This window comes from Schistocerca americana, chromosome 1 (genome assembly GCF_021461395.2).
Source record: "Schistocerca americana isolate TAMUIC-IGC-003095 chromosome 1, iqSchAmer2.1, whole genome shotgun sequence".
Classification (NCBI taxonomy): Eukaryota; Metazoa; Arthropoda; class Insecta; order Orthoptera; family Acrididae; genus Schistocerca; species Schistocerca americana.
This window is the reverse complement of record NC_060119.1, coordinates 805,566,211-805,592,687: the sequence shown is the minus strand read 5'-3', so window position 1 is coordinate 805,592,687 and position 26,477 is coordinate 805,566,211. Positions and strand designations below refer to the sequence as shown.

Here is a 26,477-nt window from a genome sequence, read left to right as displayed (position 1 = left end):
GGCAGACAGAGTGGGCAGCAATCTGTGGTTTTTCACTGATGATGCTGTGGTGTACATGAAGGTGTTGAAGATAAGTGACTGTAGATTGATACAAAATGACCTAGGCAAAATTTCTAGTTGGATGTGATGAATGGCAGTAGGCTCTTAGTGTAAAAAAATGTAAGTTAGTGTGAATGAGTGGTGAAAACAAACCCATCATGTTCAGATACAGCATTACTAGTGTCTGCTTGACACAGTAACATCATTAAAATATCTGGGCAAAACGTTGCAAAGCGATATGAAATGGAACAAGCAAGTGAGGATTGTGGTTGGGAAGGCGAATGGTCAACTTTGGTTTACTGGCAAAATTTTAGAACAGTGTAGTTCATCAGTGAAGTAGGCCACAGTCAGGATGCTTCTGAGATCCATTCTTGATTACTGCTCGAGTGTTTGGGATTTGCACCAGGACAGATTGAAGGAAGACATCACGGCAATTCAGAGGCGAGCTGGTACATTTGTTACTGGTAGGTTTGATCAACATGCAAGTGTTATGGATATGCTGTGGGAGCTCAAGTGGGAATCCCTGGAGGGAAGAAGACATTAATTTCAAACGACACTACTGAGAAAATTTAGAGAGCCGGCATATGAAGCTGACTACAGAATGATCTTAGTGCCATCAATAGACATTCCACATATGGACCACGAAGATAAGATATGAAAATTAGGGCTCATACAGAGGCATTTAGGCAGTTGTTTTTCCCTCACTCTGACTGCGAGTCGAATAAGAAAAGAAACAACTAGTTGTACAGGGTACCCTCCACCACGCACCGTCCGTATGACGACTTGTGGAGTATGTATGTAGATGTAGATACACCAGGTCTACAAACAATATTGTTTTATGACTACTTGAGACTATATAAAAATATCTCGATAAGATCATTCACATTGTTGAGAAACTGTAAAATCAGCAATTTATAATCAATTCAAGGAATAATCCAAAGCCATGTGGGCAGTTATCAATGACAGACTGACAAGTTACATGAGTAAATACAATCGCTTTAACAAAGTCCAGTTTAGATTCAGAAACAGAAGTACAATATAGGCCACTGCAGAATTCACAAAATTGATGCTTGAAACTCTTGATAGGGATGACTGAATTACAGGCTTTTTCTTAGACTTTTTCATGACTTCTGGTACTGCTGACCATAAAATACTATTGAGGAAGCTAGAAGCACTGGCTTAAGAGGTAGAGAAATTGACTGCTTTCAGTCTTACATGGAAAACTGGGTGCAAAAGGTGGAGATTGTTCACACAACTGCTGCTGATAATTTTTTAGTAAAACAATTGTCAGACAAGAAATATATAAACATAGGTGTTCCTCAGGGTAGTGTATTACATCCAATTCTGTTCTTAACATATATCAATGACTTTCCAGACAGTGTAAGACATGGGGAAGTAGTTCTCTTTGCTGATGACAACAACATGGTGGTCGCTGATGGAACATTGGAACCTCTATTAAAGCAAGCACATGCAACCATCAAGGATGTTTACAATTGGGCAGAATGTAATAAATTAACGTTGAACATAAAACATAATGAAAATGGACAGTATGCATATCAGCATAAAGAAAAGAAGCAACTCTGTCACTTTAAACATAGATGATAAATCTATAGATTGTATAGCAAATATGAACTTTTTAGGGATGAACACTGATTGTCAACTAACATGGAGTGAACATAACAAAGATACTGGCAAAAAGAATGTCATCAGCATGCTATGCCCTTATGGTGTTTCACTAGTTTGTAAAAGCCAATGTCTTCTGGTGATACACACTTAATTCTTGGCTCCGGATTCCTTGCTTGGGATCGAAGGCACAAAAGATGGACACAGTTTTTAAACTGCAGGAAAGTGCCAAAGAAAAATAACTGATAGCAGTAGTCAGGTCCAATGTAAAGAGCTATTTAAAAAACTGGGTATTCTTACAGCACCTGATGAGTACATATACCAAGCTGTGGTGCAAATCAGCGAAACTATTACTAAATAATGCACTAATAGTTCTTCACATAATATTGGAACAAGAGCCAGTTTAGATACATTTAGCCCGGGAAAATCAAACAAAAAACTCAAAATGAATTTTAAATCAGGGGATAAAATTGTACAATAATTTGCCAAAAGAACTGAAAAAGATTACTAAAACACATTTGCTTGAAAAGGTAGCTGAAATATTCTTCACTAGTAGTGCATATTGCACTTTTACAGATTGCTTAGTGGACTTGAGAGTAGTGGATAGTAATGTAAGAGGGTAACTACAGCACTTTGTCACTTTTCAGAAAATGATTATGGTTGAGTATTAGACTTGGGCCAACTGACTGGCATTTCATTATCTTGACAAATTCTATATCATTGTGAGATGATCCTCAGATGAATAAAGGCCAACAAATAAATACAAAGATAAATAAAAACAGTTGGTAAGAAAAGCAAATGTCACTCAATAACATACATTGAGTATGATGATAATATTATCACTGACACTAGAGAAATATCTAATAAGCACTTCACACAGCCCAAACCATACTCACATTGACATAGTTTTGATGGCGTACCCAATAACTTACACAGACAAATCTTCTAACATATGTTTTACAACCCCATCAGACTTAATAAACTACTCCTTGATGTTGGTGCAATTCCTTGAAATTTTCAGGACAGCATAAGCAGTTCTTTTCTTTATAAAAGGTGACAAGAGTGAAGTTAATAACTGCAGACCTATCTAGATCCTGTCAAGCATATCCAAGGTTCTTCAGGAAGCAATAAACAACAATGTTATCAAGTTTCTTGAAAGCAATTGTTTATTCAGCTCTCATCAGCTATGCCTTTGACAAGGGAGATCAATAAATGTGGGCCTATATTCATTTCTCTATTAAGTTGATAGTGCACTCATTGACAGAAAGCACAGTATTCCTCAATGCCCTACAGTCCTCTGATTTTGTCAACCATGCATTACTTACAGGAGAACTGATAAAATGTGGAATTAAGGGAGCATGCAATGACTGGTTTAGGTCATTTCTCTCAGATGGAGCACAAAGAATTATAATCACCTCAAAAGTGTAGCAGGATACAGTCAAAAGAGCAGGTCATGAGACAAGGCATTCTTCACTATTCCACACTTGATCCACTTTGGTTTATTACACGTATCAATGATCTGTCCCAAAACATTCCGAAGGGTCTACCAGTAATGTTTACTGATGTCATCAATACATGGTATTCAGATCACTGAGCTCAAAGTTGGTAAATTGGTTAAAAACAAACTGTTACTGAGTAAAAACATATGTGTGTGTATAAATTTTCACCCATCACATATAGTTTCATTAAGGATATATGTCAGATCCGAAAAATGTGCTTATAAGCCAAGATGTAACCACTAAATTCCTTTGGGTGTGGATAGATAGCACTTTACACTCGGACATAAATAAAAAAGAAAATAGACTAAGCAGTTTTGCTATACATAAAAGGTCCTAAATAGTTGGGATTGAAACTCTAAAATGAACATACTCTGCATTTGCACATTCAGTGCTCATGTATTGCATCCATTTTGAGTTGCCTCACATAGAGAGAGAAAGAGATATTTACTATGCACAAGAGAACAGTCAAGTTAATGAGGCAGTGCCTCTCTCATTTGCCACTAACATCTATTTCTAGAGCCCAATATCCTGCCAGCACCCTCTATTTATATTCACGAGTTCGTGTATTATCCATGAAAATTCACACATCTTTACAAAAAAGAGACACATTAAACACCATCATACCTGTCATTCCAACTACATAATCACTCAACGGCTATGTAAAGGACACAGCATTGTTTGGTACATGGAAGTTGTTCCATACAACAAGCTACCCAAACGCTTAAAGCTGGATACAGTATTATTCAGATCAAAAGTAAAAATGGTACTTCACAAGAATTACTGTCTAAAACAAGTGAGCTGAATATTTTATTAAGTACAAGGTCTGTTTAAAAAATTCCAGAACACTTGTAATTTCACGCCAACGGTGAGTTGGAGTGACATGTGGTTGGCAACCCTCCACACGCACTTGTCTAATGTGGAACTATTGGAAGTTTCACTGTTGTATGTCTGTTAGTTATTATTCAGTGCTGTATTGAGTAGAATGTTATGTCACACAGATTGCAAATTTTGAGATAGCAGAGTTAAATTTTGCATGAAACTCAAGAAAACCATTATAGACACACACCACCAAACGAAGCAGGAAGCCTACGATGATGAGTGCTTCCGCCATACTCGGTATTATGAATGGTTCACTTGGTTTAAAAAAGCCAGACGGAAGTTACAGACGACACTTTTCCAGAACACCCTTTGACTTCTACTGACGAAGAGAACATGAGGAATATCAACGAAATTCATGCCACAGGGCAAACTGTTAATTGATGGTACTATCGAGATATGTTGCAATGCCTGCAAGAAAATGTGAAAAGGAAACGACCTGAAATATGGAAAGACAATTAATTCATGGCTCTAGTATCACAATAATGCACCCACACATTCATCCCTGTTGGACAAAAAATGAAATCACTGTGCTGCCTCATCCTTTGTACTCTCCAGACCTGACTCCAGCAGACTTTTTTTTAATTATTATTTCCAAAGTTGAAAACCCTGTTGAAAGGCTGAAGGTTTGCAACGATAGGTGAGATAAAAGAAAATTCGCAGACAATGTTTTGTGCGATCCAGCAAGACTGCTTCCAGAAGTGGAAATGGTGTTGGCAGCAGTGTAATTGTGGAGGAGAGTATTTCGAAGGAGACCATGAACAATAAGCAAAAGGTAAGCACAAAAAAATTTTGTCAACAATGTTCCAGAATTTTTTGAACATACCTCGTACCAGAGGTTTATAGCTCATTTAGTTCATTCTATAGATGTAACTATTATTTTTTTTACCGTGAGTCTAAACTAAACAAATTAAATGTTCTCTTAGTATGTGTTTTGTTGTTACGAGTTTAAAATAACCAAGTTAAATGTTTCCTTAACATTTTAGCTCATTTATTTTGTTACACAGATGTCACTCTTGCTTTCTCTTATTACAAGTTGTAATTATGAGTTGTCTCATATTCATGTGTAACAACATTTCTGGGCTCAATAAAAATCAGTTCATATGAGGTTCTGAAGAAAAGCATTTATGATAGGGGCAATGACAGATTAAAAGACATTCACCAAAAACTATATACACGGTTACAGCTGCATAAAGATTTGCAAATTTGTACAAACAGTTCATATTTGGAAGGTAGCAGAAACAGCAAGGACAGAAAAACCTATTAAAAAGTGATAAAAGGTTGGGAATGTCAAACCTTTTCTCTTTTTTTATACTTCACATATTTAAAAACAGAACTTCCATTCACAATCAATCATTTCACAACCTTAATTTCATTCATCATAATCGATGTTTTTGAAAAACCTACAACAGTGTCATTCATGTTCAAGATATGAAACACTGCATTACTTCTGTAATTTTTCATCCACAGAAGACTGTGTTTTGAAAATTTAGTCTCACTGTCAAGAGCAAATACTTAAACATTACATGTAATTTTTGCAAGCATGTAGTCATTTTTTTGAGGTTACATAGCAATCGTAAAATCAGACAAAACAAATCATGGAAGCTTTTTACAGAATAACATTAGGAATAGTATTCTTGTCTGTCTATTTACAGGTTCTCTGCCTCCTCTATTACAAGGGTACCACACACATACAAATCACCATGACACTGTTTGTTTTTGAAATCAAAAGATGTTACAAAACTATTATGACAGTACAGTTTCTCAGAGAGCTTGGATGCAGTCAGAGATGTTACATTTCCTGTGGATTACATTAGTTGCATAATGTTGCTCACTTACACATTTATTTTATCTATACTGACTATTACCAACTTTTAAATTACTGATTATGCCTTATATTCTGTTTTGTTGAAAATTTTGGATAGAGAGTCTGAAGAAATGAAATTTATGGAATTTACCATAGTTGTTACATATTGGAGCAACAGATGAAAAAATTAAATGATTCACTATCTAGATTACCATTGATAATTTTTTCCTCTTTGCTTCTTGTGATGCTTTTTCGGCCATAGCTGACTGGTTAGTGCAGCTGACAGCCATGCAGAGGATCCAAGTTTGATTCCCTGTACTGCCATGGAATTTTCCTTGTTGGGAGAATTGGTACAGGGTGCACTGAGCCTTGTGAGGCCAAACGAGGAGCAAACTCAACCAGTTAGTAGTGGTTTCAAGGTCAAGAAACCTGACAACAACAGAGAGCATGGTGAGCTTCCCTCCATACCGCATCCAATGACACCATTGGCAGTTGCATGACACAGCAGTTGGTCAGGCCCAATTGGCCATCTAGGGCCAGAATGCAGAACTTTACCTTTACCTTTTTCATTATGTACAAAAATTTCCAGTTATCCATTAAATCCACTGCATGTGATTTCTGACATTTCTTATTGGGTGGCCAGCATTTTTGGTGTGTGCCACTATTGATGATTTTGTGAACTGGTTATATGTGTGTAACAGTTGAGATGTTCAGTGTGTCAAGTGTAGAAGTTCCTCCCAGTCTGTGTCCTATGTAATAGCTTGAGCAAGTTTTAGATGTGACTTGGTATATTCCTGAGTTGATAATTTACTTTTTCTATTGTTTCACTAATTTCTGTTAATTTTTTTTATCTATCATTGAGCTAGAGAAGTCATAAACCACTACAGTTTCCTTAAGGGTATCTAATTCCTACCCCGTGTTGTTTTTGTTCAATGGAACTCCCCCTCCCCAGTAGACCTTGAAATTGTGCCCGTTGTTGTGATTTTCTATGCTTGAATCTAGGAAATCATACTGTCATAATATCTCTATAATATATTTTGAGTTCAGAAACAAACAATGTGAGATGTAAATAAAATCACAAGATTTATTTTTTCCAGTTTTCCAACTGCAGTATGATCTCAAAAAGATGATTACAATGTAAGAGAGTTGGGAAAACACACATATAAACATCATACATAATACTTATGTAAATATCTGCACTTGACAATAAGAATAAATGTTCGAAACATATTGTGCTACACTTGGAAAAAATATGTAATTTGAAAGGTGTTTCATTATTTAAATCATTTTATAATCAATGCCAACTAAAGCCTTCTCCATGCAGTACAGTTTTCCATGATGCACCTACATGTTTTTTTTAACGTAGACTGTCCACTTTCCATCAGGCTGCCAACCATGTTTCTTTTCTATTGTATTATTTATAAATATAAATTAACATTAATGAAACAATTTTACCCACTGTGCTTCCATGAATTCAAGGCTCACTTCTTCAATTTGGTTCCTGAGAATAGCAACATCATTGCTCAGCAACATATCCAGCTTCTGAAGTTCATCTTGAATCTGCTGTAATCTCCGTGCTTCTTCATGAGTTTGCTTCTTCCTTTATTTTTTAATAAGAGGAAAAGATAAGTACAGTTATTCTTCTGTCATCAATTACAAAGAAATCATCTGAGATTTGAAAAATAAGAAGTATGAAAAATTTGCAATAGTTGCAGAACTGAGCAAAGTATGAAAATGGAATTTTTCGTGGTGAAACGGATGCTTTTTGAAGGTACACAACAGAGTTGGCAAAGCCATAACAGCTTTCCTGTCCAGTCCTGTCCCCATTACAAAGAAGAAGCACCAAATACTAATTTAATAACTGGAATCACAGATTCAAGTTGCTCAGAAAATTCTGAGTTCACTGATAGTAACTGCAGACCTAATTGATAATTAATTAAAAATCATTTTATGTTATAAGATCAATTTCTTCCAGCCAACAGATGCCACTGTTGGCTTGCTTACTTGGAGGACCATCAATTGGTGGGGCAAAGTAATTTTCACATTCACCATTTAATTAATTTAGGAAGTATCCAACACAGGAAAAATCCGTAAAGTTTAGGGTCCTTACATCCGAATCTAAGTTGCAGCCAAACCATCAAAGAGGGATAATACCTCCAGCATTCAGAGAATAGGTGCCAACTTGTGCACAAGAGGTCGCGCCACCCCATTGGCTGGAGGCAGCAGCCATTCCACCTTCACCCCCATCATGTTGCCTACACGAACCTTTCCATTCGTTATCTGTGGATGCACATTACAGTGTGACACCCATGTTCACAAAAGCATGGAGACGATGCCCTGTAAGCCCATTCAGTTACAGATCATGGACATCTTTACATTGCAGATAGTAATCATTGCCACTGCCTTTTTTCCCCATTACCTTGGCAGCAGCCTTGTGTGAAGGTGGTCCAGTTTGACTAGCACATTTCATGACAGGATGCTTGCGGCAACTACATTGGTTTCTATTATATGATCACAACATTTGCAGTGCGAGCATCCGGCATCATAATTCTACTGACAGTAATGCAGTAAGCAATGTCATAACAGCTTCTTCTTTGCAATTGTGTTTCCAAACTCATGGCTAACATCTTCCCTTTTCCTGATTTATCTCAGTTAAGCAATTCTCACTCTCTCTCCAGGGACTGTGAAACACAGCAAGTTGGAGCCTCTCCATCTGCTTTTATTATACTCCTGTCACTAACTATTTTCTTCTTTTATATTTCAACAGCGTGTGACTAAACATGCAGTGCTGTAAGTGCAATATATCTCACTGATTTATTATTCAAGTGGCCCTTTTTAGCCTATTGATTATATTGATATAATCTGTTTTGTTTTAAACCATGTTCATCAAAATTAATGTGTAACTGAAATTACTAAAACAGCATCTAACGGAGATACTTGTGTGAGCTAATAATTAGTTTTGAGGGGATTGACGGTACTTAGCTTACAGCAGAGGCATATTAAAGAGTTCTGTTGCCTATTCTAAATTCTTACCTCACAATTTTATAAATTATTATGTATCTACTGAAATCATAAGATACTCTTTTGCTTGTCTACAAATACACTACCCTCCCCAAAAATCTTCAGTCCGCACTTGCAGTCAGTTGTGCTAACAAGGTAATGACCCAATAAGACATGTCAAAACCTTCCCTGAAATTTTTTATACAGGAAGAAGACAACAAAAGAAATGGATTGTCAAAATTTTAGAAAATAGCTGAAAATTGCCAAATTCGTAGCGCGCCAGGCGATGGTACAAACGTACACCCCTAATGGTGCTGTAGCAACTGTGCATGTGCAACGAGGCGCGCACACACACAGCTGAGGTCGGCAGTACATTTGTAAACAGAAACCATGACACAACCCGATCGTAATTTGTAAAGGACATTTCAGGTTACCATTCGTTGATAGTTTCTCTGTCACTACAGTAGACAGTTACTATTCTCTCAAATTAGCCCCTCAAGTAACATCTATTACAAATTATCAGTTATTTTTTGCCATATTGGTAAGTATTGCCAATACAGATAAAGCTGAATTAATATTTATTGTGTTTTTGTAAGGCCTGCCTGCTAATAGTACCTTTTTTTTCTTCCAGTTTCACAGTAATGCAGAACCCAATTAACGTTTTTAATTTAGCAATGAGGAAATATGAAGAACGCGGTTTCCAGCTGAAATCACCTACTTCTCCTGAGGACGTACATATGTGTCATTTGCTAGTTGATTTCCTTGACATTAATTCAAATGATATATCGACATTTCATTTGAAATTGTGGATTCGTTACCAAAATTGGAAATAACTGTGACGATTCCATGAATTGTGGTATAGACGACGTCAGTTGTGTCAATGACAGTACTGAAGAAAAATACCTTCCAAGCCTAAAAAAAAAAAAAAAAACACGTACTGCAACAGCTTTCGGCGACAAAGAAAAGGCACGCATTTGTTAAACAATGGAGGGAAGTTACGCAGTGTGCAAAAACGTTTTCATTTTGTAAAATCGGAGCATGAGCTGTATAAATAGAAGAATGAATTACATGAAGAAAGAAATATGTGCCAAACGGAAACCCGAAACAATCTGAATGAAAAACTGTTCAAAAGATTTAGAACTGCTGGTAAGAGATCTGAGACTGGGCCTCCAAATTGCATCTGGCATGAACATTGCTAATTTCCAGGCTTCGTGGACCTGTATAAGCAGGTTCAAGAATGGTACAGAATCGGAAGTAGCAAAATTACCAAGTTTACGTCACGTAAATGTGTAGAGCAGCTGCCAGTGATAGACAATGCTATAGAGAAATTCATAGCTGATGTAAAGACCAAACTAGCTACTATCTCCGCAACTGCTGTTTACAACAGTGATCAGTAAGGTTTCGTGAAAGAACTGTGTGCACATCCTACTTTATCATTTCTAGGTGAAAAAAGACGGAGTTGGTTGCCCAATCAATGAATGCAATGACAGATTCATATATGACAATGCCAGTGATAAGTCTGAGTGGTTTACTGTTTCCACAGTTGTGTATCTGTCTTCAAGAACCGCAAGGCAAATTAGGACCAAAAATAAAAAATGGACAGTTTAGTTGCAAAAATCTTGTAATTGATGTATGAAAACCTGGAAAAATGGGAAATATTTTTCAACATTTCATTTGAAATGTACTCCTACCAGCTGCAGAAAGTAATTCATTTCTTTTGTTGGATTCATAGTCTGGACATAATGATGCCCATTTCTGTTGAGGACGATGCAAAATCTGTAGATCTAATCTGGATTCCACTTGGAACTACTAGTACAATTCATCCTCTCGATAATGAATTTTTTCAACATTGGAAAGCATTTTTCAGGAAATTATCAGCCAACATAATTTCCGATAGCTCTCTCTTATTTCAGGTTCATCAGCGGAACAGTATTCTTAAGCTCCAATCACTTGTGCATTACCAGTTTTCTTCGGCACGCTTTACAAATTTGATCAAGTATTCCTGGTAGGCAGAACAATGGCCGGGACCATTTCCGACTCCATCCCAGTTCTGTCTAAATGAAATGTCGTGTGGCTAGGGCCTCCCATCGGGTAGACCGGTCACCTGGTGCAAGTCTTTTTAGTTGAAGCCACTTCGGCAACTTGCGTGTCGATGGGGATGAGATGATGGTAACGATGATGATTATAGCACAACACCCACTCCCTGAGCAGAGAAAATCTCCAACCCAGTCGGGAATCGAACCCGGGCCCCTTTGCATGGAATTCCGTTGTGCCGACTACTCAGCTATCAATAAAACTAGTAGTTACTGCGAAGTGCCTGACTGCATCAATTTTTCCTTTGTCTGGTGTGCCTGATGCAAGAAAAATGTTTGTTTTTGTCATTCAATAGACACTTCAAATTTTAGTGACAAACACAGGGAATAAACAAAGAACTGCTTCACTGATAGTCAAGTGTACAGCATTCAAACATCATTATAAGGAATGGCCTACAGGAACTGTTATAAAATGTAGTACTGCAAGACACATTTCATTTCCATAAATTACAAGCCCTCATTGATGGAAGTTGTCTGTGGCATCAGACACTGCCATGACTTTATTTTTTCTGCTAGCCACAATTACATGTGCAAGAATTGAACTGTTGATATGAAGTTATGCAAAAAGTGTTTGTGTAGTTTAAGCCAGGTTTTCACTGGTTTTCACTGGAGCAAACAAGCTAACAAGTACAAGTAAAAGAGAATTTTGCCTGGTTTACCCACCACGCATCTTGCATGTCTTTCAACTGGACGCCACTGCACGTACTTGTCTGTCCCTAACCTTCTCCCATTTCCTAATCAGAAAATGGAGACCTGCAGTTTAATGTGGAATCTGAAACACGTCTTTTGTGGCCACTCCAACATCTGTGAGAAGTGTATGCTCGGTTAAAAATCATAGTGAAAAAGTTGTGGATTGAATGGGATTTGATCCCACGCTCTCTGGATCATGAAGTGCATGCTTTTTGCCACTTGACAATTTTTGTTTTAGGGGGAAAAAAAAGAATATGACTATTACACCTTACATGCATAGTGGAAACGCTAGCTGTGTCATCTCTTGAGATTATGCTCAACATCAGTAATTAGTGTTCTGTTTATAAATTCTCCCTCAATGGTAATGAGAAGCTAGGGAACAAACAGCAACCGACATACAAGGAAAATTTTGGACCACTGCTAAAGAGAGATGGAGATGCAATTCCATGTAAAGTGCACAATGTCCACACGTCACACTTCCATACAAATTGAGACACTTAAATTCTTCCTCCACTACACCATTTTGCATACTCCGTCAAGAACAGTGCGCCCGCCAAGCAAAATAATCCTCACTGAATAGCAAAGTTTCGCATTGTGACTCTAACAAGATAGAGTTGTATCCTGTATGACGAATATTAGCTCCAAAAACTAAAAACTAATAACACAGCATTCCTAGGCAATGTTCACTACCTCATGTTCTCTTCCGTTCCCTCTGGTATAAACAATTCTATCCATACACAAACAAATGCTAGTGAATTTTCTGCAAATACTCATTCACCACGTGTTTGCTTCCATTTGCTCCATTGTAAACCAGGCTTTAGGTGCTTAAAATTTGTGTCTGTGAACTCCGGATAATTCCACTATGTGGTACTGCGTGAGTGATTCGCCAAGTTGCGTGCTAGGCAGGTAGGGCTGTATAAGGGGCTGTTATAAGCTGTTCTTCATAAGGCAAAAATGTGTAAGTTCAACATTTTTTACAAAATAGCTGCAGTGCCTCTTAGCAGCTAAAATTTTGGCAGTGGATTTCTTTCATTGTCTTCTTCCTGTGTAACAATTTCAGGGTAGGTTTCGACATGTCTTAATGGACCATTCTGTTGTAAGGCCTCTGCATCATTCAGTTACTGAACAACATTAAGTCATTTATCTCATTTTATTAATGAAATGTATGGAACTCAGTCTGTCAACCGAATTGTTTCAATTAACATCTGTGTGTCCTTCAGTATCTTTGTGAGCTGCTTTTGTTGATATGAACAAGAACTAAATTTTATTAGTCTCCATTTTATAGATGTGTTATTGACCTGTGTTGCAATAAACGTGTTTATAATGATTTAAGTAAAGAACTGTACTTATATAAGTACGGTTTTATGAACTGTGAGTAATGGAAGGATGAGGTCTATGATGTGTTGTCACTGAACTGTCACTGATGTCTGGGTTAGTTTGGTTTTTGCGATGTATGAATAGAAGAGTTAAAAAGCTGGTACCCACTGGCGAAGTCAAGTAAAATTTAATAAATGTATGAACAAGGGAAACTAAAAACAGTGATGCTGTGTCCATTATTGTTTAACAACATTCAGTACCTAAAAACATATTCAGTTTTGAGGGAGGAACTTGTGGTCCTATCGAGAAGAGGAGACTAGAACCAGGTTAATACCAATACAACTGGATGAATTCTTGCTTAGTTTCCATTACCTTGATGGATCTTCCATTTCATTACTTGTCCTACAGCAAGGTGTCAGTTTACAAAGTCACTCAGATTTGTGAATGAACTCAATAAAAACTGTGTGACAGATTTGCCTCACGTTTGTGCCTTTTTTTCAATATATTTGGAGTTAAATTCAATTAGTGCCTATTGCTGATCTGCAGTTTTCCCACTGTTCCCTTTTCTTTAATTGCATCATCAACATTCATAACAAAACACCTGTAGTAGGTGACCGTCTGGGGAAAAAGACTAGCAGCCGAGTACAATTTCCTGGCTGACGGGCAAACAGTCATAGAGCATACATTCCCCGTTTCTATCCAGCTTTGTATTTAGTTGAGCAAATTAAGTAATGGGAGGTGTCACAAAACTTCCATATGCTACGGAGATTATTTTGATGACGAGGAATATTAGTAGCAATGTTGATTCTGTTAGATGGTAGTGCATGGAAACAGATGCTCAATGCTGAAAGGCTACAAAGAAATAAGCTGAGTTATCCATCACCAAACTGACTCAGCATCGCTACCAATGTTTCTCCATCACAGACATCAATATAATCTCTGCTATCATATGTTAATTCTGTTACATCACCATGGCATAATTCAGATAACTACACTCAAAATGACAACATGTATTATTAGAATGACCAGTAACTCCTGATGATGATGATGATGATGATGATGATGATGACAGAGGAAGTCTTTGGAAGCTCGGTGCATAAAGCAATCTGATATGGCAAGAAACATTTATCTAGCTGAATGAAGTGCCGTAAATAGTGACTTTAAATATGAACTTAGTGGCAATGGCACTAACACACCAAAATTGCATTTCTTTCAATGCACCTCTTGCCCTCCTTCTATTGAGTCTCACAAAAGCGTACCAATAATAGCACTACCACTTGCACTTTTCTTGGATTGGTCATCAGTTCAAACTGAGTATTTCAAATCCATCTATGTCAAGGTACAAAAAAAACGACTTAAATCAAAAATTATAGATTAAATACAAATTTTATACCAAAATCTAAACAGACACCAAAGATTAACTTATGTAATGAGCTTGTATTATCAAAACGTAACAGTAAATTTATTGGATAACATATTCACAAAATAGTTCATTAACTTGACAGATGAAAAAAGTATAAACACATCAGACAGTTTCGATATGTTAAAAAGATTTTATTTCCTAAATGCTAAAAGTCTTTCAATGCAAGGTAAAAAATGATTTCTTTCCCTTCCAGGAAGAATAAATTCAAATGTGGAGTAGGCCTTTCCTGGGACTCGCCACACAATGTTATGACATCTAGTACAAGTAATCCACTTCTATATTAATAGAAACAGCATGACATGCATCAACTTCAATTCCACTAATAACTTCGAATTAGAGAGTCCATCATTTCAAGTGACATCATGGCTAGACTATTTTATCGTTTAAACTACCACACCACTGAATATTTGAAAAATTTGCTTTGCATCTACAAAACTTCACTCTCATTCACTTTCACATGCAAAACTTGTTTCCCATCACCACATAATTTTACTCTTGAGGGTAACTTCAAATCTACTGAATATATTCAAATAGATACCTACATTTTCACTTCCACCGTTCTTTACTGTGCATAGATCATTATGTCCTTTCCTGATGAATAATTCCTAATATGAAAAATGTAGAAACAAATTAGTATCCATGAATATACATTACATTCCAAATTTACAGATGGCAGCTAACATTTTACAATTCATCTAAGCATATATCATGCACCCACTTTGTCTTAACCAGTTTTACAGAGGAGTGTTGGGAGAGAAGAAGAAAGCCCCATTCCACACAGAATGCTGCTGGAGAGAGAGAGGGGGGGCAATGTTGGGTTAACAGTCCTTACTTTTCATAATGAGTGTGTTTGAAATCAGAAGTCACAGGAGGCTACTGAATGCTTAAGCGTTTTGTGTAATAAAACCTGGCTTATACTGGGACATGTTATCACAATATTTCAATGACACCTACTGCTGCAATCATACATAGCCAAAATGAAACAGTATCAACAACGAAAGCAACAATGCAATTGTACAAAGTATTGATTGTTAACGGAAGTTGATATCAACTGGGCACAAATTAATAAAAGGCAAGAGTCCTCAAACGTCTACAGATAAGCATAAGTGAAACAAGGAGTAAAGTAAAACAATGGGGATGGAACGAAATAGGAGAGATGAAGATTGGGGGGGGGGGGGGGGGGGAGGGGGGAGAGTGGGGGAAGGGGAGGGGGAGAGAGAGAGAGAGAGAGAGAGAGAGAGAGAGAGAGAGAGAGAGAGATACGTGACCACAGTATGAACTACCTTGATTTGGCCTGCTCTATGTGTGAATTTGCCAACCTACAAATACTGATTTTCCTACTCTTACATTCATTTTTACTATCTTATTGCCCACCATGGTTGCCGTAATTTGCTATGGAAAGTAATACTGAATCCAAATACAAATTGTGAATGCCCCAGTCACAGATTATTACCCAACACTCATGGTACATCCAACAATCAAAGGTACATTCATTGCTTTAATAAAATAATGAGTCACTTCAAGTTGAAAGAAAGTCATTTACAGAGTACGGAGCAAAAAGCTGCCCATAAGTTCCTTAAGGTATGCCATATGCAGCTGAAGTTCCTCATTGGTGATTAGATCCAGTGGAGCTACGAAGTGGTGGGGACGTCAACTGCTACATTTCACCTGCATTTCTAAATAGTCCCAGGCATTTTCTACTGGATTAAGATCAGGCAATTTAGTGGGCTACTCAAAGTGCAATATGGTGTCTGAGTACTCGTCAAACCAGGAACATATGCATACAGCCCTGTGAATACAGCTGTTGTCCTTCCAGAAAATGAGTGAGTACACAGCGCACTGATCGTAAGGTTGCAGAAGGGCAACACTTGGCCATTAAGACTGGTGAAATGAAAATCCTTGTTCACATTCACAGTAACTTGAAAAGAGGGCACAAGTCATGGTATGAAGAATATCTCCAAAACACCACAGAACCAGCTCCAGAATGATCTTCATACCCATACACTGTGGGTAAAAAGCTGTAGTACATTTGAAAACTTGCATCATTTAAAAAAGAGACAAAATCACGACTTGACACATCAACACTACACTCTTCCAGTCAATTGTGTGCACTTCCATTTGCAAAGTTCACTTGGAAACTGGTTGAGATGGATATGCATTCACTGACTGCAACATTTCTTGTCAATTTTAAATACAGTTATCATTGACAAGACACTTGCCTCCAGTTCTTATCGTTTACTATCATTTTGAGACAACATTTCTTGTGTTGTGTTACACTGGTGTGAGTGATATACCACCCACTGCACACGTCAGACAGTAGAAATTAGAAACGGAGTGAGTATCGGTATAATGCTGAGGGTGACACACTTCACAAATCAAGGTATCACTGTTACATCACAGTGCTAACGGGCTTCATTCACTCTTGGTGTAGTTACGTGTGTATGACAAGTATGAGAACTGTGGCACTGTGGTTTCCCCATATTCCTCGACATGTTCTCTCTTACTGAAGCATGTAGGAGTGTAAGACTAGTCGTGAATTACTGTTAGTACAGAAGATGAGTACATGATCTTGCAGCTGAAAAATAGCACTGACAAGGCAAAATGACCTTCTCAGGATCAGTTGGCCTTTAACAAAGCTATGTTGTGTGAAACTGTGGAGGTTGTCAGATGAAAATTAACTGATGCAAAGTACATAATTAGAAATGTGTTCCATTAGACAAGAAGTGATATCTGGAATAAGTTTCATGCTATAGTCTGTGCTTCAGATGAAAAACATACAGATTTCAACTAATGCAAACAAATTAGTTATATTCTCGTTTATTCCACCTCTACCATGAGAAAACGTATTTTATTTTATTTATTTTATTTACACGTCAAGTTCCATAGGACCATATTGAGGAGCAATCGACAGAATAGAAGGAGTGACCCACGAGGAAACTCTTCAGTTTCAATTTGAAAGCGCGTGGATTACTGCCAAGATTTTTGAATTTGAGTGGTAGCTTATTGAAAATGGATGCAGCAGTATACTGCACACCTTTCTGCACACGGGTTAAGGAAGTCCAATCCAAATGCAGGTCTGCCAAGTATTAACCGAGTGAAAGCTGCATATTCTTGGGAATACGCTAATATTGTTAACAATAAATGATAGTAAGGAATATATATATATATATATATATATATATATATATATATATATTGAGAGGCCAATGTCAAAATACCCAGACTCGTGAACAGAGATCAACAAGAGCTTCATGAACTTATTAACCGAACCGCTAGTTTCTGAGCCAAAAATATCCTTTTAGAATGGGAAGAGTTACCCCAAAATATAATACCATATGATGTATGTGCTACATCACACGAAAACTGAGCACAGAGCAATGCCACTGTTATATCCATATGACAAAAAACACCCACTATTTCTGTGTTCATGTGGTCATGGCAACTTGCATTTATCCATTTTTGCCATGTGGTCATGGCAACTTACCATTCATTTCTGTAATATATTTCAACAATTAATCATCATTTAGAAATTGCATTTCATTCTCAGGTCACATTTTCTGGTACTGTCGATATAGACTCAGTAATGCCTTGAAACTGTATACATGTAAACCTAATTGTTAAGACATTCTCTGAATAGGTATTAAATATTAAAGTAAATTTACAGCATTTTTCAAAAAAGTTCTACATATATAAAAGTATGTATAAACAGACCAATATTCATTGCTGACTGATTAGTAATTACATTGGTATGCCCACGGTTGCTTTTGTCATTCAGGCAGGTCACACATTTTGAAACATTTCAACTTGCACTTGAGAAAGGCTAGATAGCCAAAATTATGACTGTGTGAAATAAATGAACAGTAAATTACAGTTTAATGGCAGAAATTTCTTTCAACATAGTTTTACATGTAGCAGGAATGCCATGAGACTGCAGTTGTACTTGTCCACTTGTACCCAACAACCGACTCAGGTGACAAATGTTCAGAAATGACATCACAGGAGTCACTGGTAAGTTAAGAGCAAGTATACGCAGCAAGTATATGGATCTCATTTCTGACCTCTATCAGACAGTCCATGTTGATACACCAACAAATCAGGCAACTTCATTCATGATGCAGTCACAGATGCATCCAAACACAACTGCTCCTTTCAGAAATTCTGTAATGTATCTATGTCTACCCAGTTTATTGCACTGATTCCATAAAACCAACAGACACATACACACCACTTGTGCCATGACTTACGTTCACAGTGAGTGTGCCTGGTACCGGCTGTACATCCAAGGCAATCGGTGCGGTCTGTTAACGGCTGTCTAATATTTTGCTCAGTGAGCTTCTCATGACACATAGACAAGTCTTAAGACAATCAGTTTTTTCCATGTTGGGTGCCACAGCCATAAATTTATTGAAAGACATTTCCATTTTCCATCACGGCTATTATACAATCACTGTCATTTATACTATGATCAGCTGATTTCAGCTGCTTTCTATCTTCAAGTGTGTTCTCCTATACTCATAAATCTACAGTGTCACCCTTTGTGAGCGTATATAATTGTACATCTGTCATTTTAATACATAACTGTTGTTGTAAACATGACTGAGAACAATGTTCCATATTCATTAAAGCTTGAAAACAACATTACTGCTGTAGTGGCACAGATATGAAAGTATAAAAACACTTACTAAATCACAAAGAACATTGATCTACCCAGATTAATTTGACACAGTCTAATGAGTGAGGTTACTTTCCTATTAATCAAATTTCCTGCCAACCCTAAGGGTCTATGACATTATGATTTACAGTTTCTCTAGATAGCTGCTGCATCTCCAATGGACAATCCTTTAAAAGTAACAAGTATTGCTTCCTAGCACAGACATATGGAACAAGTAACAAAATTAAGAAGCTGGAGAATAGCAGCAAGTTAAATGCCATAAGAATATCCTTTGCACCAAAGACAACTCTTTAGCCAACTGAGAAAGAGTGAAGTATGTGAGTTTATCTGGGTAAGAAAGAAAATGAGCTTTAGGGAGGGTAGGTGGATGTGGTAGGGAGGGAGGGAGAGACCTCACATTCTTCAGCACACATCATCATATTTGCATACCTCAAGAACTGTGGGAATATGTATGCCAGAAAACAACTATAAGACTAAAAATCTGCATAGGTGAGATTTTATACTGAAACTACAGTATTAACAATGATATGATTAAAGACAACTATAGCCTGTGTGTGTGTGTAAGTGTTAACTTGCAATTCATCTGTAAAGAAGATATGACTAAAGAAACTGTACCCTGTGTGTGGGAAGTGTTAACCTGCAATTCGTATGTAAACAAGAAGCTTAACAGTTAAGCTTTCTGACTTGCATTTTTCTTCAGTACAAATAGATACATGATGTACACAGAGAATCACAAAACATAGGTTACAACTAACCTTATACCAATATGTTAGAGGGACAAGTCATTAGGCAAACCTGCAGGCTGGGGAAATGGTGGTCCCCATCACTCTCCAAAGAGGGCTTCAACATGATCAAGTCTTATGAATATGGAGTACAGTCGCCTTAAGGAGTGGCAGTACTCCAAGCTGTAACATCTGATGCATCAGCTGCATTTCAGCTTTCTCATAGTACACTGGAGTAGACTAAAAGGCTTATCAAAAGGTATCTCAAAATATCACACAACATGTTTATCGACTACACTGTTCAATTGTGTTTACCACAACAGCATCTAAAAGGTACACAGCCATCATTTGGACAGCAATAATTGTAGTATAGTGTGGTGTATCAAAACATACTCACAAATGAAAACACGTAAGATCAGTTACAGAGTTGAGCAGAAATATTGTGGCAATGTTATTTTATTTTCATTAGGAGAAAGATGGCAAGGGATGACACACATGTTCAATATGGGACCGTGATCGCAATAAATTTCACAAGAGGAAGTACTTGTATGGACACAACTATAAAAATTCCTATCACCAGCCTAATTTGCAGAAGCACAGACCTCAGAGAATGTGTATTTCTTGACAATATTTGTGATTTTTATTCAAACAAATGCCATGTCATTCATTCACTCATTGGACAGACTTGTATATCGACATTTCTTGTTGGACAAACAGAATTCTCTCTCTGATCAACACACATAACATGAACAGTTAGTCCATAGTCTGATAAAAACAGTTAAGGTTGAACAAGCAGGACCTGACAGCAGCTCATGGATGTTGTATATGCTGATGGACAATATACAGATTATATATACAAAAAGTATTTCATTTCCTTACAGCAATAATCAAGCAAGGAGGAGACAAAAGTCTTTCACAGCCGCATTCAAGACCACGGCTGAGCAACTAAGAGGTAAGAAAGAGGAATCACATCAAACCCAACCAGAATCTACATCTACATCTATACTCTGCAAACGACTGTGATGTGCACTGCAGAGGGCAAGTCCCATTGTTCCAGTTATTAGGGTTTCTTCCTGTTCCATTCATGTATGGTCTGCAGGAAGAAAGATCATTTGAAAGCCTCTGTGAATGTAATTATTCTAATCTTATACTCACATTCCCTAAGTGAGCAATATTTAGGGGATTATAGTATATTTCTAGTGATATCATTTAAAGCCAGTTCTTAAAACTTCGTTAATACATTTTCTTGAGATAGTTAACGTGTACCTGCAAGAGTCTTCCAGTTACGTTTCTTTAGTATCTCTGTGGCGCTCTTTCACAGATTAACAAACCTGTGACCATTTGTGCTGCTCTTCTCTGTATACATTCAATATCCCTATTAGTCCTATTTGGTATGGGTCCCACACACTTGAGCAATATTTTAGAACCAGTCAAACAAGTGATTTGTAAGCAATCTCCTCTGTAGACTGATTGCACTTCCCCATATTCTACCAATAAACCGCAGTCTACCACCTGCTTTACCCACAACTGAGCCTATGTGACCATTCCATTTCATATCCCTACAAAGTGTTACACCCAAGTATTTTTATGAGTTCGCCGATTCCAATGATGACTCATTGATATTATGGTCATAGGTTATTATGTTTTTTTCATTTTGTGAAATGCACAATTTTACATTTCTCAACATTTAAAGCAAGTTGTCAATCTTTGCACCACTTTGACATCTTATCGAGATCTGACTGAATGTTTATGCAGCTTCTTTCAGAAAATATTTATGCAGTTTCTTTCAGACAGTACATCATTACAGATAACTGCATCGTCTGCAAAAAGCCTGTTGTTGCTAGTAATATTGTCAGCAAGATCAGTGATACACAACACGAACAGTAATGTCCCCCACACACTTCCCTGGGGTACACCCCAAGTTACGTCTACATCTGATGACTCTCCATACAAAATAACATGCTGCGTCCTTCCTAACAAAAAGTCTGCAATTCACAAAAATTTCACTTGATACTCCATATGATTGTATTTTGACATAAAGCATAGGTGTGGTACTGAGTCAAACGCTTTTTGGAAATCAAGAAATACTGCACTTCCCAGACTACCTCGATCCAACACTTTCAGTATGTCATGTGAGAAGAAAGGTTTTAGTTGAGTTTCACATGATCAGTCTTTTCAGAATCAATGCTGGTTGGCATTGAGGAGGTAACTCTGTTTCAAAGTACCTCATTACAATTGAGCTCAGATTCTACAACAAATTGATGTCAAGGATATTCATCGGTAGTTTTGTGGATAACTTCTAATACACTACTAGTAGACGGGTGTGACCTGTACTTTTTTGCAAGAGCTGGGTATGGTTTTTTGTTCGAGGGATCTATGATAGATTATAGTTGGAAGAGGGGCTGACTCAGCTGCAAATGCAATATAGAATTTGACAGGGATTCCATTGGGCCCTGGAGCTTTGTTAGTTTTAATGATTTCAGCTGTTTCTCAACACAACTGACACTAATAGTTATTTCATTCATCTTTTCAGTGGTATAGGGATTAAATTAGGGCAGTTTTCCTGGGTTTTCCCTTGTAAAGGAACATTTAAAAATGGAGTTAAGCATTTCAGCTTTTGCTTTGCTACCCTCAACTTCAGTTCCAGTCTCATTCACTAGGGTCTGGACACTAACTCTGGCTCCACTAACAGCCTTTACATATGAGCAAAATATCTTTGGGTTTTATGAAAGATCATTTGGCAATACTCTGCTATGGTAACCACTGATCGTGCACTACTCTCTTAACAGCCAAAGCATTTCATTCAGTATCTCTCTACCTATAGTCCTATTCTTTGTTTTACACCTTATCCAGTAACCTCTGTTTCTTCAGAAGTTTCTTTACAAGTGACTGTACACTATGGAGTTTCCCTCCCGCTATGAACTTTTCTACTGGGCATATATCTATCCAGTGCATGGTCAACTATTCTTTCAAATTTGAACCACAGTTCCTCTACACACTCCTGCACTGAAAGTTTCAAGTTCTTCTTAGAGATATGACACTACTGACTTTTTATCTAGTATCTTTCTGCTTGTTGTAGTTGTCCTTTGTACTTTGGTAATCATTGCTGCCACAGCTGCTTCGTTGTTACTGATACTAATTTCAATGTAGACATCCTCAAAGAAGTCAGGTTGCCATTAGATCCAATATATATCCATCATGAATGGGGTTCCTAGATATCTGTTCTAGGCAGTTCTCAGAGAATGATATTTCGTAATGTTTCACAGAATGTCTTTCACATCCACCACCAACAAAACTGTATTTTCTCAACTGACTGATGATTAAAGTCTCCACTGATGATTACAATACGATTGGGGGAACTTAATGTACAAGTGAACTGAGGTTTTCTCTAAAGTTTTTGGTTACATCGGGAGATGAGTCTGGTGGACGATAGAAGGGTCCAATTATCATTTTATGCCCATTCCTGATATCGAGTCTTGCCCAAAAAATCTCACAAGCAGCTGTAATTTCTATACTGGTGGATCTGAGTTTCTTGTCTACTCTGTCAAATACAACACCAGCATTTCCCATTTGCCTGTCCTTTTGATATACACCTAAATTTTCCTCAAAAATCTCAGTACTATCAATTTCAGGTTTCAATTCTACATTTGGCTGTAACGAGACTCGTCCCCAAATCACTGTAGTTTGGTACTCAGCTTACCTGTGAGTCCAATGGCAGTCAAGTGGCCACTACTGCCTAAGACCTCTGAGGTTTCTCGTAATAGAAATTGATGCAATGCCATGCATGTCACCTTCATACCCCACAGGAGACAACATCAAACCGCTGGTATAGGCTGGTTCACACTCATTATAATCCCACACTGAGCAAACAAAGTAGATGAAGCTTTATGGTCTGTTAAAAATCATATGGAAATGATTGTGGTCGCCCTTGTATGTTGTGGTCACACTGTCAAGTCCCCTGCTCATTCATCACTGCGAACATCCCGAGACACCTGTATGGAATGGAACATGATAGCACAATACACCAATTCCAAAGGAACACTCACACTGTTCCATGAGAACTCAACTGCCTCTTTGATAGCAACAAGGTTAATGAAACTTGATTTCATGTTTCCATTTTGAAGGATCTTCACTGACAGCACAACAAAACAGTCACTGCCTGACCTGAGCGTGCCTCATGACTTTGGAATCTCACACATTCTCCAAGATTGGATTCATTCAGGTAATTCTTTACAGGCTTTGCAATTTACAGAAAATGTTAACATCTTATCCACTGCATATGACAAATTCACTGATATCCTCTATAGAACACAATGCAAACTCAATGTTGGCATAACAGACAGCATTTAGCATCTACAAACAGAATTCTCTCTCTGACCAACACATATAACATCAATAGTTAATTCTTTATGATTAAAGGAAACCACTCACTGAAAAGCAGAAGCACAGTGTTGCTGACAGGCATATACAAAAGGAAAACTTGCTAGCTATGAGCTAGATTAAAACACACACACACACACACACACACACACACACACACACACACACAAATACACACAAAAAAACCATGCCTCCTCATTGTGCCAGATTCACAGTACAGACAGTGCCAAGCTGTCAGTCTAGTCAGCACGAAGCAGGGTCACAACTCTGAAAGCTAACAAGTTTTCTTTCTTTTGTGTACACCTATCAACAACTCAATGCTTCCGCTTTTCGGTGATAAGTCGCCTTTAATTCTAAAGTATTTACATTCCCCAAGAACTTTCCTGAAACACAAATCATTAATTAATAGTTTGATAAAAACTTTCTAAGTTCGAAAAGATAAGAGCTGGCAGCAATTCTGCAGAGGCACTTCAAAATTTACAAACCCTTTAGGAATCTCTGTTAGGTGCCAACCTATGATAATCAGGTTAATTTCTCACAGAAGACAAAGCCCAAAACAGCCTAAAATTTACAATAGTAGTCCCAATTTTCTGAAGGAACAGAGAAACAGATGGCTTCAGTGAAGACAGAACAGGCTCTATTAAATATTTCATGAAATGAAGTATAAGAAGAAGAAGAAGATGATGATGATGATGATGATGATGATGATAAGGAGGAGGAGGACAAAGAAGAAGAATTTTTAGGACAGGATTAAAATATGACTTCTTTCTGCTGTCTTTTAATGGTCTGCTCTTGCTGACTGGATATGGCCGTAGAATTGAACGAAGAGAGAGAAATTTTAAGAACATAACACACGTAACAAGTATTATTATCATGGATGAAATTATTTTAAGGACTGCTGTAGAAAACTCATCATTTAAACCACTGCTTCACAGAACGTTTTATGGAGAATAATTATCAGACATTATATCACAGCCACAGCAAGTTGTACATTCTTCTCAGAAGTCTGCTTCATGCAGCCATTACATGAAACTTAGTTTCCAATTAAATGCCAAAGGCCCTATCTGGTAAAAAAAATTACGCCAGTTTAAGCAAGTCGGGATATAGTGTTGTGTTTCCTGTGCATAAAAGGAGGACAATGAAAACCTATCTTCACTGTATAATCCTTCCCTGCTGTCATTACTACAGGACGAGGCATTATCGTCTACTTCGAATTACAGGATGTTGACCAGCAGATTAAATTTCCTGAAAAACATCAAGGATGAATTCTTTAGAAGATTGTGGAATGACATGGCATACTGTGATCTGGTTCTGGGTTCTTCATACTCCAGCATGAATTCTCAATTTCACACATCCACATTGTGTTTAAATACTTTCTCAAGGCTGAAGTAAAAATTTAGTCTTCTCCATACATATCACAAAAAGTCTAAAAGCTGGGTTTTGATTGTCTGAATTAGTAACATGAGAAAAGCACTCAGCCACTGACTAGGCCATGCTTTTAGATGCAATCAAGATGATAACGGGTGGTTATAATGAAACTGAAGGTGTTGCGAGTGCTGCAGTGCAAGCTGTATATGCAGCACGATGCTGAGACAGTGTAGGTATGCTCATTAATTTGTGTGCTCATGGAGTGTGCTGAAAAAAATAATAGTTCCACTTTCTACCACCAGGTGAAAATATAGAGCTGTAAGCAGTGAGAAATTTTCCCTGTTCTCGATGTCAGTATGCTGTTTGTAACTTGATTTCTTCTGTGAAGTGATTATTGGGTAAAGGGTTAAGAAGTTTGAAGTTTTCCAAACAAAACATAATAGCTATTTAGAAGAAAGACCATGCTCCTATGGTAAAGTTGTTTTATCAGAATGACACCGATAGTAGCACTGCATTGCATGTACATCGCCAGCAGAAACAACAACGAAGAGGCCCCATGTCAGTAAATGGGCTAAAGAATATGAGATGTGAAATTTGAAGAAACAGGTGAATTGGGTAGTGCTGCAGGGTGGGAGAGGGGGAGGGAGGGAGGGGGAGGGAAAGGGGCAGAGGGGGGGGCAGTCCATTCTCATGGCAGCTGTTGATGAAGTTGATATAGCTATAGCTGACCATGCAGCACATGCCTCACATTCTGCAGCCAGTGCTTGAGCTGAGTCCCAGGAACTCTCTCCCCCACTGTCAACAATTCAAAAGATTTTGCAGCACAGTTTACACTGGCAATCCTATAAGATTCAGAATGTGCACCAATGAGGCTCCAAGATAGGCTACAATGCTGTGACTTTGCCCTTCATTTTTTGGCATGCATGAAAATGGAAGACATGTAGCCACAGAATATTCTTAGGAGGGAC

At 37.6% G+C, this 26,477-nt stretch overlaps 1 protein-coding gene across 1 annotated transcript in view; it reads right to left on the bottom strand.

Moving 5' to 3' along the window:
* LOC124612732 (RAB6-interacting golgin) overlaps positions 1 to 26,477 on the bottom strand; it is a 67,307-nt gene that overhangs the window by 15,744 nt on the left and 25,086 nt on the right. Inside the window, exon 4 of the mRNA XM_047141107.1 lies at positions 7,304 to 7,444. Within this exon, the coding sequence (XP_046997063.1) occupies positions 7,304 to 7,444 (141 nt within the window). The remainder of the gene's footprint in view (positions 1 to 7,303; positions 7,445 to 26,477) is intronic.